This window comes from Sipha flava, unplaced genomic scaffold, assembly GCF_003268045.1.
Source record: "Sipha flava isolate LNK unplaced genomic scaffold, YSA_version1 302_pilon_pilon, whole genome shotgun sequence".
NCBI classification, from domain to species: Eukaryota; Metazoa; Arthropoda; class Insecta; order Hemiptera; family Aphididae; genus Sipha; species Sipha flava.
In genome coordinates, this window is record NW_020272978.1 from 182,739 (window position 1) to 201,715 (window position 18,977).

The 18,977-nt window shown below is 25.9% G+C and overlaps 1 protein-coding gene across 2 annotated transcripts in view; it reads right to left on the bottom strand.

Moving 5' to 3' along the window:
- The window catches only part of LOC112686242, a 245,020-nt gene that overhangs the window by 85,192 nt on the left and 140,851 nt on the right, over positions 1–18,977 (bottom strand). For both annotated transcript variants that reach the window (XM_025558448.1, XM_025558449.1), the window contains exons 4-5: positions 9,423–9,667; positions 4,241–4,384 (exon numbers count right to left, since the gene is read on the bottom strand). In XM_025558448.1, coding sequence (XP_025414233.1) covers positions 4,241–4,384; positions 9,423–9,667 — 389 coding nt within the window. The remainder of the gene's footprint in view (positions 1–4,240; positions 4,385–9,422; positions 9,668–18,977) is intronic.

Sequence of the window (18,977 nt, forward strand, 5' to 3'; positions counted from 1 at the left end):
GCCATAACAACTAAAAGCTTTTGTTAACGTGTTTAAATTACTTGTAACGAAAAATAAAATGGAACAACAAAAGTATATAAGCAAATTTTCCAGACAATATTTATTATTTTACAGGGTTTTATTTTTCTCAGGCAGTAAACAGAAGTTATTAATATTTCCCGGTATACCTACTATTTACAACGCGCGAATACGTTCCATTGAAAGTTAAAACTACACGATGAGCACCTATAGTTCTTTTAATTATTAAAGTAGGATCTGATCGAGAATCGTCACTGTTATTTTATTATAAATTTCATTAGTTGTAAAGTGCTAAAACTATTAGATACTTAAAGTTGGAAAGTTATAGGAATTTTAGAACTTTACTTTGACATATTTAGACAAATATGATATGCAATGCATATGGTAACGAACTTATGTAGACGTAGCTAGTGACGCAAAAAAATAAATAAATAAATAAATAAAAAACTTCGTTATAGACCAATAGTTATGGAAAATTTAACCTTTCTCACCTAATTTGTAGTACCAATACTGATAATAATATAAACATAATGACAGCAGAAAATTAATTCAAAAAACATATGCATTATTATGATTAAATAATTGTAAGCAAAATAAAATAAAAATACGCAGAAAATTTAACTTCACAATTCCTTGTTTACACCGCTGAATGTATAAGTCAACGAGGAAAATGATTAATAACGTATTAATTATTAAATCGGATTTCATATATTATTTATCCCAAACAGTTGTTTTTAAAGCTCTACACTTCCAACTTATATAGATGGACGTAAACCGATAATATTTTAATAAAACATATAGGAATAGCAAAAAATTTAGAAAGTTTTGCTTGAAGAATATTCAAGAGTAATTATAAATATCTAAAAATTACTTTTTCTATTGATAGCAACGATTATATATTTAATCGACAAACTTAGTACATAATATATTGAATGATAAATATATTTCCAGTTAATCCAGCATAAATTCTATCGATCTACCGCTGTTATTAATTAGCTAAAATACAAATAATAATACATTCGTTCCGTAAAGATTTTCGTGTTCATAATATTATGTGACATTTTGCGCCGTCTCGGGGGCGTTATTGTACAGATTGTCACATAAATATAAATAAAAAAATTTTTATCGTTTCAAAGAATTAAATAAAAATATAGTTTTAGTATTTCAACACAATCATCGCGGTTTAAGGAACTTTTTATTACACATAAAATATTTAGCTTGCAAAGTATTATGCGTATTACGAAATCGTATATAAGATATGAACTTATTTTAACGCACAAACAATTATTTAATATTTTAAAATATATTAATCAAGTATTAATTAAAACCAACACATTATACATGATTAATGTACGTTTAAATTTTTTTTTATGATGTACTATATTTATCATTTCGCTCAAAAATATTCGTACATAGTATAATATACAACTAAAATGTATTAACTTATACACTTTTTAATTTTTTTATTTGAATACTACATTATATTATCAAGTATGGTATTATAATAATATATTATTATCATTAAATTTAACATTGTAATTAGATAGTGAAATTTAACACACTTGGATAGTATAAATTAATTTCTTATTGTGCGTTTCCCAGACGAAACAAACGGCGTAATAAGCCACATCTAATTCACAATCATAAAACTGTACACGGTTTATAAGCAAATTCATTTGATATTTCATAAGTCTTGTGATAATTGGTTTTGAAAACATACAATAATAATTAAAAAAATAAATTTTATCACCATTATTATAATATGATATATGTGTCTAAAAATAAATTATCCGTGGGCCCTTTCTTAACCACCATAACAGACTCGTAACTAATTATCTTGTCAGTATAACACAATAGGTCGATAAGGGTATACCAGTGGCCGACAAAATATCAGATTATGTAAGCTAAATTATCTTTCATAAATAACAACTTTGGAGATAATGGAAAAATAAACCATATCCATATGCAATCGATGGTGAAAATAATTTTCCGAATTGACTATTGTTGAAAAACGTTGACACGGAGTATTAAATACCAGATGACTTATGAAAAAGCAATACAAATACAAATTGTTTTTGAACCACATCAACACAAAAAAAAAAAAAATCTTGAATTTAATATTTTAATTCCATTTTCGATGCTAATAATGTGTGTATGAATCACACATAATACATATTTATCAAAAAATATTCATAACAATAAATTTTGTCGAAAGATAAGATTCATTTGGCTTTTTATGAATCATCGACAAAATATCGCCGGTAAAATATCGCAACTAAAATATCACGAAACCATTGTATCGTATGGAATAAATATCGCCAGTATACATATCGTCAGCATGAAATATAGCAGTAATTTAATTATAAATAAATAATATATTTTAAGCATATAATATTGTTATATTGTAGAATTGATATAGGTATTAAAAAAAAAATTAATATATTATATATTTTACTCATTAAAATACCTTGAAGATAATCTTCAAAGTCTAAATAAAAAAGGTAAAAAGTGAATACGATTAGATAAGATAAAGTTAAATGCAATATACAGACTCGATAATATTATACGGCGGTATTATTTCTTTACGATATATTGGTTTCGCGATATTTTACCGGCGATATTTTGTCGGGGTACCGCTTTTTATACGTATTTACTTTTAATACTCTATTCGTTTCTCATACAGTAATTTAGAACGCTGTTAATGTTTTAATATTTACAGCAATTAAGTGTAATATCATTTTTAATATTATTTAGAGGTATATGATGTAATAAGATTAAATAATACCACAATCGAGGCAAGTACAATTATACTATAATACAGCATTAAAATAATTATTGACCTAAAAGATACACAAACATTTAGTAAGATAATGTATATATATTTTTTAATAAAATATAAATTTGTCTAATACCTCCTACATTATTTTTATAGAAAATATAACATTAATTTAAGTATTGATATCCTTTATTATAGTTCTATTTCTTTTCGATACAACTTGAGTTTACCTTGTGATGCATAAAAAAAATAATTTTTAGGATGAACAATTATAAATAAATTTATTATTTTTCAGCGTTTTTACTTTATAAAATGTAAGTACAAGATTTCTTGGGATTAATTCTTAAGCTCTTTGATCAGCACAACAAAATAAAATTATACTTGGGAAATTAAAACTGACCTAAATAAGCAAAGACTTTAACACAAACATGCACTGATATAATTCAATATATCTATGTAAAATACGAGATGCTATTTATAAAATATATAATTCCAAAAGCTGACTGTATTTATTGGCATATAATTTTTCTTTCTAGCTTAGGATCTTTGAAATTTCAAACAATTTTTTTCGGAAAAAATGTTGCATAATTTATTTATTTATTTATTTTTTGTTAAATGTTGTATGAAAAATGATGAAAAACTGTATTAAATTTAAACTACGCAACGAGAATAGGGTATTTTCTTTAAAATTGGCTAGCCTCAGTATTAAGGATTATCGAGATAAATAATTAATTATCCTTCATCTTGTCTAGATAGTCGAAGAAATAGTTATTCGTTGTAGTATCTTAGATGAATAAAAATGTTATCTAAACGAATTTATTTAGATAAATGAAATTTTATTGATTATTTTTTACTCATAATAATAAAATAACCAAGAATCACAGTAGTCTAATCTGCAATAACAATAAATTGTAAATAAACAGAAAAAAAATTAAATATAATTATTTCATCCTACAGTTAAAAATGTTATTTTACCCCCTAATTACTTATCGTTGACAAATATCACTACTCAGTAGATACTCAGATATACACAATGTCATGGTGTATAGATATCTATTTCTGTATAATATTGTCACTATATCTATATTATATACATACCCGTATAAACATATAGTTAACAAAAATAAATGAAAACAGTTTTCAACTAGATATTTATTGTTTTACCTTTTACCTTTATCTTAGACTAAGTTTTACCGACTATATTTTATCTTTATCTAAATACATTTTAAGTTATCTGTGCCCAACATTGGCTATCCTCTTCGCAAGTCGCAATACGCCAGCGTAAGTAATTCTTATTTCGTATCTACCTATTCGATATACCACACACGAAAGTTCGCAAATCTGCATTTTCCTTATGAATCAGATCGAGTTCTGCGTGTTATCAATCACTCGTTTATTGAACATGTGAATGTTGCGTAAACTGCGTTCCCCTTTAAGACTATTTACCTCCGTTAACGATGCACACCAATGTGACTGTTGGAGTGCCCTCGTCGATAACGATGTTTTCCGAATCTCGTTGATAATTTTCTGGACTGTTCCCTTCAACTGTATTTTTCTGTTCGAAGTAAATTTTCGGCCGACCCGGAGCGACTGTAAAAAACACATGATACGAAAATATAAGTAATGAAAATAGAAAATCCAATTTTGAATATAAGTAGGTACAGAGAAAATATAGAAAATTTTAATTTCAAAATTTTCAATAAAAAATAAATTGATTTACAAGTACGAATGTTAACATTAAATGTATATATATAATTATAATACCATGAATATTAATAAATATATTTGCACTATATAATATTCAATATGTAAAAATATTTTTGACAGTTTTAATATTCTAAATTATCCTTTCGCGTGCCATAATAATGCGTAAAATATTAATTTTTAGTGAGGTAACCAAATATTTTTTTTTTTTGGGAAAAATATTTAAGGTTAACAAAATAATTTTTTCTCATCATATATTTATTTCAATACTGATAATAGAAATTAAAATTTTATAAATATTAATTTTTATTAAATTATTAATGTAAATACATTTTTCGTTTTGACGTTCTTGCAAATTCATCTATGACATTATTGATACCCACGTCAATATGAATACTATGAATAAGACTAAACCATTCATATATATTTGTTCAAAAGAATTTCTCAAATAAGTTTTTAGACGACGGAGAGTTGAAAACGATGGTGGTTTTGTGACGGTAGACACTGGAAGTGTTATTATTATGAATATTTGCAGAAGTTTGGGTAATATTAGTTAAGCGTCAGGACTGGTTTGGAAGTATACTTCAATACCTAGCATATATCCTCTTGAATTCAGACACTGATGAAGTTGAATATTTAGTATACCACAAGTCCACAATTCTAATTTTACATTTAATATGTGATCATTTAAATTTGATTAGGTGTATTCATCAATTATTTTTTTATGTTTTGATATGTTTTTACTAATTATTTAAATTTACGGTGAATATTTCTAAATAATGATATATGTTATATTTTTCAACAAAATGAGAAATATTACTTAAAAATACTGTTATGAAAAACGCACTCAAAATTGGTAAATAGATTGAAAATCGTAAAAAATCAATACTCCAATCGGTGTTTAATTATTATTGAACGGCGGTCATCAAAACCGCACACTTACCGTTCATAACCGCACATATTTATTCTATTGTTAAAAGGAGAAATTTGAAAATTCGATAATTTAAAACCGCACACATTTGGTTAATAGTTCCTTTCTCTTTGCATACTTTGCATGTACAGTTTACGTTCCCGGTTTCGTATGAGTCCTATACAAAATCTTTTTTTATTCTGGGACCTACTTGGGGTAATGTTACATAGCAAATCGGGGGTTATTTTCGTTTTTAACTGTCCGAGCGAGCGAGTGATCCCGTTCGATCTCGAGGTGCACTCATGTTATTTTAGACAAATGTATACGTAATTGATATATATAAATTTGTGCGGCATTGAACGGTTTAATTTGGCGAAATTATGTGGGATTAAGATATAAAAGTGTGCGGTTTTGAACGACGATCTATTTTTGAAAGTGTGCGGTTATGAACGACGCCCTTATTGAACACGTATCATGCAATATGGGTAAGCGGTGTCACCGTAGTGCTATATGGCAATATATAGAACAAGTCTAACCTATGCGTATTGCGATCAGAGGCAGAGCTAGGGGGACGAAGACGGGGATTCATCCCCGAGCGTAACATTTTTGAGGGTGTAATTTTTGTAGTATATTATATATTATTGTCTACTAGTTTGATATTTTTAACTTTGTCATTGATAATGTGTTTAAAGCTCAATAAGTATGATTGTATGCTGATTATAAGAAAATAACTATGGGGAAGGGTATTTGATTCTTGGTCTATGATATGAAGTTAATTTTAAAATTTTCCCTGGACATAAACATTTCTAATTTCGCCTTTGATTGCAGTGCGATTGAATTTGCATCTAATCAGAATGTTAAATTAAAAAATAAACTTGTAACATTTCTTATTTAGTTCGTACATTACAATGGTGACCATCAAGCACCGCGACGATCCATCATCGAATTGTATCTTGGTTAAGGGGTAATAATTTTTATCTAAAAGCGATTTTATTCGATAACAGTAATTAAATGTTAACGATAAGCATACTAGGATTTGAGTTCGGTTATTATTTGTAGTTTTTTTATAAATATTTTTTCTAATTTGTACATGTTTGATATTATTATTATTCTTCAAATATTTAGCTACAGTTTTCGAGATTATAACCAACAAACTACAGCCCCCTTCTTCAGGATACGCCGAAGTAAATATTTATGTTTAATTTACTGAATGTATAACACTTGAAAAAATTGTAGTTTTCTCGGTATCTGACATAGATTTTAAAATCAAAATTTACTCAAAATACGTATCATAATAAAACTAAAATTATATAATAAACTATTAGATTCAATAAAATTGTAAATATAAACTCAGCTTGAAATTTCTTACGTATTTATATTATTTTAAAATTAATTTCCGAAGGAAAAGATGTAATAATTACAATTATTGTTAAATAAATAACAAAATGCAGTAGACGAAAACAATTTAAATTTGTATGAAAATTGTACTAGAAAATAAAATATGATCATAACAACGACACAACAATTGCAATATTAACTATTACCTAAACATTCACAAAATAAAAATGCTATTCTTATTTGATTTTTAAATAATTTTTGGATATTATACGTCAGAACTTTTTGTAAAATTATTTATTATTTTATTTTAATTTATATCGAAAATATTTTAGGTTTAAAAAACCATTAGTGAAAATATGTGCGTTTAGATATCAAATTATAACATCATTTAATAGGAACCTACCACGTTAGAATTGATTACAAATGATCTTGTCCTATTTACATGTAATCAACCAAAGTCTGTCAATATTGAAATTTGATTAATTATTAGTAAACGAACCAGATAATAATGCTTCACTCATATTTATAGGCGATACCCAATCAGTTTAAAACAAACTTATTATTTATCTAAATTACACGAAGTTGAAGTACTAACTTTCATATTTTGTTTGAAACTATGATTTATGAATGATTTGTATTTAAAAATTCAGTAATTAGCACGTTTAATGACTTGTAAGCTTGTAAAGTATCTGGTCGAGACTTCGACCCCTAGAGCTAAGTATGTCAATGACAGATGTTTCCTTAAAACTTTAGTAACAAACGATCCAACGTGAAAAGTGTTAAGCTCTTAAAAGTAATTATTTTCATCAGAGAATAAGTTTAAATAAAACTAATGATTACTTCCTCATATCCATATCAACCTTTTAAGTTTAAATCTAAAACATATTAAACAATCTTAAATCAAGATAACTTGACCATATTATGATAGCTGATAGATTAACTACATAGTGCATACATTTATAGTGTATTTTCACTAAATACATTTTACTTATTAAATATACATACTTACACGTTGCATTTGAATAACATTATTTTATCTATTTAATAAAAAAAAATAAAAATAAAAAAATACAGAAACATCTGAAATATTATTTTATCTTTCTTCTCTTAAATTCTAAAGGGAGAGAAGAATCTATTGGTTTTACAATAGCAGTTTTTCTTTTTTTTTTGGTAAACACTTTTTCGGAAAGGAGTCCTCTAAAAGTTTCACATAACCACTCTATCGATTGGAAATTGAACACAGATGGTACTTAAAGTATGTCATTTTTGGACCACCCTAGTAGTCTGAAAATTGTGAAAAACTATCGAGAAACTAAAGAAAAACTTACAAAATCACAACAAACTTATTTTGAACAAAATGTTTTTTTGTTATTTTGATACTAAAATAATTATGAAACAATAAACCAACATTTTAAAGGTTAAGCTAGATGACTAATATTTATTCTCAAATTTTTCAGTAGTAATCAAATCAATTTTCATTATTAAATAAATTTTCAAAATATTGATCATTTTTATTGTTTTACAAACATTTTTAATCGGTGTCGTACAATATATGCATACCTTTCAGAAAATTTTTTAATTCTTATTTATTATTAAATTTAATGCATTCTACACAATATTTTTTGTATACCTACTAGGTTAAAATATTTAAATTTGAAATTTCCATTAAAATGAATCTAAAAATAAATAACAATTATAATAATATTTTGTTTTAATTTAATGGCATTTCAAATGTTATGCATTAAGAGTCAGAATTTTTAAATATAGTATAATAGCTTAAACAAATCTCATAATAATACGTTTTGGAGTCGATTCATTATATATAAATATATATGTATAAAGTAAATCGATTTTAACTATAAATCGTTTTTTGACTTCGATGATTTATCATTGTATTCAAATATATAATAATGTAATGCTATCTTACGCTAAGTTAATGTAATTGAGATCTGACACCTTATCAGTTCTTGTACGTCTTGAATAAATATAGTGTTATAAATACAACAGTTTCATTTAGAACTGCCAATATCGTATTTTTAGTTTTCATTTTAATTAATAATTTTTCAAAACTTTTTCTCTTGATTATTTGTAGTAATATTTAGAGTAAAATATACATCGTACTAATACATTTTTAGTAAACTAAATTCAAATGGGGACCGTCAATCGAACGCGTCAAAACTTTTTCAGGTATAACGTGATACAGATACTTGCATAACCAATATTAACAAGCAATCATTGACTCAATATTTGCCTTTAATTTATTTTTTCGTGGCTTCTCATTTTTCATTATTTTGGTGTAAAAAAAAATAAAAAATGTATAGATAAAAATAAAAATTAATTATGTGAAACATAAATTGAACTCAATTCTCGGTATGAACAGCCATGTTTATAATATACAATCATCAAGTCAATTCATCATCTGGTAATCAGTTATCGCTAACATAACACAATTCTTCGAGTCGTCGGATTTCTTTTTCTGATCATTTTTTTATGAATTTAATATTGTTTTAAATTTATCGTATAACCTTTGTTGTTTCATAAGAGCTGAAATGTACCCTCTGAGTTCCAACTCGTGTTAATTAAAACTATACGAAGTACATATAACAACATATCCAATAATAATAATATCAAAGACTGGTCAAATTAAATTACTACGCCTTGCGTTTCGTCCATTACCTATGACTGTTAGGTTGACTAGACGGTTTCGAGTGGGCGCTTTTAGGAAGTCAATTCTGCATCTGTATATCCCGGTATCGGTGGCCATGGCTCTGTCCACTGTCAGATGATCAACTAAATCCTGGTCGAACTTCTGTAATTCACTGTTGCTCGTGTGAAAGTAGGCTCGGTCACCGAACCCCAAAGGCGATGACCACCATCTCGGTGGATTTTGTATACTTGCCGATAACTGTCTCGTGTCGTACCTGCGAAACGAAATAAAGTAAAAATATTGAATATAAGCAAATAATTAATATTAATTGTACTGAAAATTCCATAAATAATGAAGTTCTTTTTATGGTATGGCAGTTTTCTTTCCTATGGAGGTATGCGTATTGTAATACGTTAGAAATAGTTACTAATAGATATCATTCTATCCCCGTAAAATAAACAAATAAGCAATAGATAAAAACAATTAGAATAAACACCGATTATCCTTAAAATTTTAGTAATTTTTTTTTCTTTAAATAAGTGTTGCAAATTTTGAAATATAATTTGGCTAGAGCATATTTGAGTATACAGTACAAAAACCATTTGGTTATTGTTCAGTGTATTTTAGAGAATTATTCATAATTTAATTTATATAATGAACTTAGCTTAAGAATTTTAAGTATTTACCACCATCCCGGTATTAATAAAATATTTACAAAAGAATATAACACAACCAACACTAATATAACTTAAATCTTAAAAATCCAATTGAGAGTGAATAAATTTCACTTTGGTTTGCAATTGAAAATATCAAGTAAAAATATGTATACGATAGTTAAAAGCATAATAATAATATAATGATACATTAACGTTCTCGTTGTTAGTTTTGATAGTTTCTAAATAATTTATAAATAAATATATTTCTAAGAAATATTTTCAAAAAACGGAATAACTAGTGCCTACATCATATATTTGGTCAGTAAACATTGTACTAAAAATCATACATGATGTAATGATATCTCTAATAAATAATAATAAAATTTAACGTCCCAGCTTAATTCAGTGAATAAAGAAATCTAATAGACAAATATATTTATTAATAAATATTACCACCATGATCATGACCAGGCGTAACAAGCTTTTCCGATGCGAACAAACTTTCTCGAATATGATATATCTACACTATAGATATTGTATATCTTTAATAAGTACAATGTACTGCCTAGGTACATATTGAATTCTGCATTTCCGTAATAACTATAATTAATAAACTGTTCAATGCATGATTGCAGTATATTATTGACAGCTTATTTACAGTGACACAATTTTATAAGTACAAAATGAATAAACTGATTTAACAAAATAGGTGCTGCAGTAACGAGTAATGACAACACCAATTATAAATTAACAAAAAAAAACTAGAGAACTGTAAAAGACAAATTATATATATATATATATATATATTTATCACGAAATATGATTTATTTTATAAATTCAGTATGAAATGTTTACTACAATATATTTAATAAAATCATTTTGTTCAATAAAAAAAAAAAAAGTCTTTATTTCTATCTTTTCACGAGGTGAATCGTTTTTAAAATAAATTTTCTATGCATGTGTTTCATAATTAGGTCTATTCGATTTGATTAAATATGCTTTTATAGAATAAACTATATGGTATATTACAGGAAATAAGCCATAATTTCGATGTCCTATACTTAGATAAGAAATTGTTTATTAGATAACGAGAAAAAATTGAATAATCACTACTTTTCAGTAATAAAAATGCAATTAACATTAAGTTTATAATTAAAACCGAAGTTCGAAAGAGTCAACTTTTATATGCAGACTTGTGTTGTCGTAAAATATGCATGTGTATGTGTAATGACTTATTATTAATGTGAATTTTTAAGTGATGATAAATCGGTTCTGAGAAAATCTGGGGTTACCGAAAAATAACCAAAAAGTTATTAAAACTCATGTACTTAAGTTTTAAATTTTCCGTCTTTTCATAAGTAAGTGGACAGTATTTACAGAAATTTGAAGGATCTTCTTTGTGTAATGTATTTGATTTACGAATCATTAATTGAACCTCAGGATAATATTAAATAAATAATATAAATCTATCAAGCTTTCCAATAATTTCTCTCGCATTACTTGAAACTATACGAGTAACTATTTTGCTAAAAATTAAAATAAATTACATTTAACACATTTTCACAGTAAAAAATGTGTTGATATGTATATTGTATATGTATATGTTGATTGGTCTAGAATTATCGTTATAATAATTAATATTCAAATATAAAAAAATAAATTAATAATCAGAGTCTATGGTAGATTATCTGGGACATTTTTCCTTGGCCCTGCACATATTCTAGGGCACTAAACTTACGCCATGAAAATTGCCAAACAGTTAAATTGAAAATACATATATCGAAGAGCAAAAGCTGGAACTAGTATTTATTACATTTCGTACAAATTCTTTATAATAAAATATTTTATGAAGGTAATAAAGCTTAAAAATCCGTCTTAGTTAACAATAGTAGTATGCTAAAGGTATCTTCTCGTACGCCCGTAGTCAGTGGAATATTTCGTTTTATTTTTATTCGTTATCCATTTGTACATCGTCGTCGTAAGATACCTACAACAACAATTAGTACAATCATTTCACTTGATTTTTATCATATTTCGACGAAAGACTGCTGCTGTCACCTTATTGAAAAATTTCATAATATTCTATTAAGGTGTGAATAATTAACAATTAGTATTATAATTGAAATTATTTCATTATTTTATGTATAATTGGATTTGCCTGTTGTGCATTTTTTTTCTATTTTTATGTCTCTGTACACGATCTCAACCAAGTCTCCAGTTATCATAATCACGTAAGATTTCTGATTACTTAGTTATACTTATGGGATGTCAGTTTATAATTTTTCCAACATTTTTTTTAATAATTACAAAATACTGTTAAAAAATTAGTTAAAAAACCGGCAACATTCACGTCATTAGGACGACTTTCAATTCGAAAAAATAATATTTTTATTCTCATCATGTATCAAAAAATAATAATCACATACACTTTTCATAGGTATTTGAAAGTTATATATTTTTTAAAAAATTTTTACGTAAAATGTCAATAAAATTATTATGGTTTGACAAAAAGTCTTGAAAAAGTAATAAAAAGTTTCTCATATATCTCCTATTTGTTGAATTAACAAAAAATATATATATATATATATAAGCTTATAAATATTAAATTTTGACAAAACAAGAGAAACACGAAAATTCACTATATAAATGGTGTCTTTAAGATAAGCGGTGGACAACGGTCCAAAATGTCAATGGTAACATTATAACTTAAAATATAATTATAACCTTATTATTACGTTTTTTTACTTGTATTTTTAAGCAAAATTATAAATTAGTAATTATTATTATTCATTACTTGAATAGCTATTATTTAAAAACATTAAAATGGAATACAGTATAAAATAAAACAACAACTTTTAATAATATAACGTCAATTGCTACCAACCGGCTACTAATAGTACAATACACGACTTTTGTCTTTTACCAATCATATTAGTTAAAAATTATATTTAATAAAATAGTAATTGGGTTTTAACTTAATATAGGCACAAAATAATAATACTAGTTAATCGATAAATTGATATTTTATAGGATTGTTGACTAGTTCTGGTTATTATTGAAATTAAGGAAAAAAGGTCAAGAAACGGAACAAGTTTAAGAAATATGAGTCAATAAAGGTAAAAAGAGAAATTGGGATACCATGAATAAATTTTAGATCATATCTAAAAATGAAGATATTACTAAAAATCCAAAAATTTTAAATCCTTTGAATTTAATTAACATACCATATATTATAAATATTGATAAAACTTCGACTGAAAACATTAATGTAGAGAATAAATATAAGTTTAGGTATTGAAAAAATATTGTTGATAATGATGACTACTTAAAGAATCAATTATATATATGGAGTGACTTTATCATTTATATATAATAATAAAACATTAAAATAGTACATATTATTTATATTTAAATTATTACTAAAAATGTCTCTTTATAGAGTAAAATACCTAACATTATAAAAATTATTAATATATATATATACAGTGACGTAGTTACGGGGAAGGTTAAGGGGTTTCCACCCCTCCCCACAGATTTCTTTTTAATGATATTTGATTATTATTTATTAATATTTTCATATTATAGTAAAATATTTTGATTTTACTAAGATTAGGTATATATTAAAAATTGAGAAACAAAATAATTTTCATTAAATACGGGACATAATAATAATACCATTTTAAATGTAATATTATTACATATGACCTCGTTTTAAGATATACTAAAAACACTTAAAATCTTACTCTTAAACACCCCCTCCCCAGAAAAAAATTGTATCTACGCCACTGTATATATATATATAAAAAACATTAGAAAATATTCTAATATAGGAAACCCATTAAAAAAAAGTTAAGGCAAAATTATTTTATCCAAGGCCCTGCAAAATCTAGGGTCAGCCCTGTTGATAATAATCGAAACAATGAATCAAATACTTGAATGTCAATACAATTAATATTATTATTAATATTTAATGTTATGTAGTTTAGTGACATAATTTAATTGTTTTCTATAACAGTATACTAAAAACTTAAACGTTCACTAATTATTGACAGAGTAGGCCGCTTTAAAAGGACAGTCAAAGGGTTCGGTGATCAAATAAAGCTCAGTAAACACGCTTGTAATAAAGTTAATGATTACATTTAGGATTTAACTGACGTTTTAACATAATACCAAGATGCCGTAAGTACAATAAAACATGTTACACATAACATTGCAAACATTTTTTGATTAAATATTTATATGAATGTAATAAGTGAGTACATAAATTGTAAATATCAATTTAAACGTAAAAAGAGTATTAAAAATACGAGTACATTTAAAAATCATACTTCTCAAATAACATTGTTAGCATACATATGACTCCGACTAAATAAACATTTTTCATTACTCGGCTTCTGCAAGAATTTATAGTATTTTATTTCACCGCATTAATTCGAAAATAAAAACATAACTATTTGTAAAGGATATTAAAGTCAATAAACGTTCATTGCACCAGACCTAAAAAAACTCTCTTCACCCGTTTTTGATGTAATTGATCCCATTAAATCATAATTATTCAAATACAATACAGCACAAGGATCAATAGAAATTTTCTAAAATAGAAATAATCTTTTTTCCGTAAAATTGGTCGAATTACACACGAGTAGCATCTTAAGGTTAACGGCTAAATAATATATTGCGTAGATGCGGTTATGTAAATTGAAACATGTCTACTGTCCTCGTTTTGCTAACGAATAATTTGAATTGAAGTTGCTTTCCATCTGTACCATTCTGTACATCATAAAAATGTGTTGATGGATCTCATTTAACACGAAAATACGAAATATTATTTTGAACACCGATTAAATAATACAATTCATTTTTTACTATTTTATTAATTTAAGGTTAAATCAAGGACCTCGCCGCGGGGTTACATAACCGTTAAATTGTTTGACGTAATGAATTCGTTTTTAAACACGTTAAGTTGATAATTTAAGGAATTAACTACCCTGGAAGTGTTAAATAATATCGAAAATCTATAACTCGTAAATTGATCACTTGAGGATCTGTTGATCAAATTATTAGATTTAAAATATGAACACTATAGAGAAGCTAAAACGATCGATTTTTTTTTACACATTTTTGAAAACTCGACTGTAAATATGCCGGGTTTTTCTAAGAATCGTTTGTCTGCCAGCAATAATAAACATACCATATACATATTTTTAACACTGAACGTAAGATTTATTTGTGTTTCAAATACGAGTACAATATTTATCTACCAACAATAGAAGATGGAAAAAAATGTACATCGTATATTATATACGGGTTTATTTACACGTTAGTTATTGTGTTGGACATACGGTTTTATAGTCACGTTTTAGATGTAAAATAAAAGACTGAACACTATTGTATTTCATTCATTAACCATCACCACCATTACTACTTTAACCCTTTATTGTAATTTTTTTTTTAAATATAACTCATAGGGTTATATATTATTTTTTTACAATACATTACTTTCAAAATAATAATAATGAAAATTCAAATTTTACAAGCGGCCAGAAAAATCTTTCAGGGGTCAGGAAAATAGGGCAAGGCATCGTGGTAGGTCAGAAGAATAACAATAAAAATTAAAACCTCTCGTGCACATATTATGATTGTTGTTTGTCAGCATCACGTAATTGTTGTTTATATTTTAACACCATTGTGTTCAAAGAATAAAAAACAACAAAAAACATCCTGGCTAAAATTCAAAATCAATGTTGACGTTTCAATATTCCAATAATAAAATTCAAAATATTAATAATTTATCAACGAATAAATCTAAAAAGTTGAGGAAAATTAAAAAAAAATTAGCCCTTTATTGTATTTTATTTTTTTTAAATAAAACTCAGTTTTTTTTATATTATTATTTATAATACACTACTTTCAAAGTAATAATAGTAATTAAAATTCAAACTTTACAAACGATTAAAAAATAATTTTAATTTGTTAGTCGCGATTTTATTGACTTTGTATATATATATATATATCTGATGATGAATTTTTAATTCGAAACCAGTCGTAGTTTACAAATATAATAATACTGTAGGCTAAACATTTATTTATTTATATTAAATTATATAATAAATATTGTATATTAAATACCAGATGTAACTAACAGTTGTAACGAATAATTTGCTATTACAAACTATATTTATTTATCAATTGATTGCAGAAAAGTATCTGTATAAAATAAAATTTTAAATAGTTTTAATTTATATTATATTATTTTTTTATTTATATTTTTATATTTATTAATTTGCGATGATGACTGAATTGGCACGTTTGCCTTGTAGCATTTTATATTTTCTGTAATTTTTCTATGTAAATAGCACATTATATTAGTGCCGCCGAATTTACTATTTTAATTGCACCAAAAGCAGAAGTGTAGCAAAAAATAGATGAACGAATAACGATAATATCACACTGAAAATCATTGGCTTAGACATTTCATGTTTGTATAAAATAAAAACCTATGAAAATATTGTAATTTATTATAACTCATAGATATCTCATAGTTCCGTGACAAAGTTATATTACCTTAAGGTCTACACTTCTTTCCTCCTTTTACTTTACTTATCATTAGTACATAAATAAACGGCTATGAATGTATTGAAATCATGTCAACAGATAGCAATCACTGAAGGTAACTATAATAATTCGTAACGAAATTATAATGAAAAATTATCCAAAACTAGTTGTTTTAAATGCACAGCACAGTACAAACTTTAAGCGTTTAATGGTAATGTAGAAATTATCAGCTAAATGAAGATAAAAAAGAGAGAAAGGTTTATTTGTAAAATATTAAAAAGAAAGATAAAGCAAGGTGGTTAAAATAGTTTATGTATATAAAAAAAAAAAGATAAAAATAAGTATGACAATAATAATAATATTAGATGTATATTTTATGATTTATTCAATTCGTAACAATACTCTTTATGTGAATCTATATATGTTTAAACCACAACGAAAAATCGAAAGTATCAAAAAATCGACGGTCGGTAATCGCTTATATTATAAGCCTTATAACAATAATTTACCAAGCCAGTATTATCATGCTCACAACTTTTACTGTCAAAAAACTATTTCAAATGACGGTTAGCATTACCTATTCAACTAATTTATTGTAAAGAATAATTATAAACAAATTCATATTTTCAAAGCTATGAGTGTGGAATTTTTCTATAATTTTTCATGTTCTTTTTTTTATGCACTTAATTGCAAGGCTCTATAATGATAGGCAATAAAACAGTAGGAAAGAAAATCAAAAATAATACTGTATTTATGGCAGCCTGAAAATTCATTACTTACAAAAATAAACGTGATTTAGGTAGTAAGGGATAATTTAAAATTGCCGTCAAGTTAGTAGTTCTGAAATGAGCACTATCTACGTTTGGTGGACTTTTTTAAAAAAAAACTTTTGGTCTATCATTTTTATGATTGTATAATTTTACACTGTTTAAACACGTACAAAATATGTACTCACACACACAAACACACACACACACACACATATATATATATATATATATATATATACGTTCACTCTACACATTTTGTTGAAAAAGTTAATTTTGAAGGTACCATAAAATTATGGTTATTTACTTCGCATTAAGAATGTCAATAATAGTGGATGTGGTGGGTTAAGGTCCGCTCAAACCGAAGCGGTAGCGGCAGCGGTATTTATCGCTTTTTAAATACCGCTGATCTAACCTAACCGGAGAGCGAAATATTTCGCCGAAAATTACTAGTCGACATTGTGACACCCATGCGCGTACATGTATTTTAGTTATTATTATATTTTTATTTATTAATATTAATATTTTAAAGTACAAAACAACGAATTAATAAACAATAGCTATTAACTGTTCTACTTTATTGGTCATTTTTATTATAAATAATATATTTTAAACAAGATAATACGTACATGCAAACACCACGACGTTAGATTCAACTGCAAGGTGTAAACTGCAAGATGTACGATTACGATGATTAGATATGTGTTTGAATATAAAATCAAAATATATCACACAATTTAATAATAAACTTTCTATAGATAATAATATAGGTATTAATAATAAAATGTAGATAACTCATAGTTGGGAATTTACAACTGAGCAGCGGTAAGCGAAAAATATAGTGTCTGCAGCGAAAAATAAAAATATCGCGCTCAATCTTGCGGTAACATTTTCGCCGCGGTATTAATTTCGCGATGTGAGTGCACTCGTATTAAAACATATGGACATTAAATTTCGCTGCCGCTACAGCCACCGCTACCGCTTTGGTTTGAGCGGACCTTTCCAATGTAACATTTATAATTTTGCGCCTTTACAAGTACGTGCAGTGATATTACTGAAATAGAAAACATATTCCATTCAAACACAAAAATATAAAAAACCAATCGTCGCATAAATTTCCATTTTAATTTTATTAATTTTTATTTCTAAAAACTAAATATATTTTTTTATATACGTATATGTGTAAATATGTTCCTACAATGTGTGCTACGTTCGGTTTAAATTTTGAATATTTATTAATTAACTACTGATTGTTTAGAAATCAAAAAAAAAAAAAAAAACGTTTTGAATTTGTTTAAAAAATAATAAAAAAAAAAAAGTATCCTATTTTAATATTTATTTATTAACACGTATTATTTTAAAATGGTTGTATAAAAGAAATTAGATACCGACAATAAGTACACTTTATGAGGTTTTCATCACCCTATGGTATAAAGATTATTAGTTACAATTATTGTAACATCGTTCTAATACACATTGACGCACCAATAAACGCCAGTTATGATATTAGAAAACATCAATACTCACTGGTAAATTACGGTAAACACCAATTTCCAACATTCACCGTAATAAAATATTTTAACATTAAATTATTTTGATAATCAAT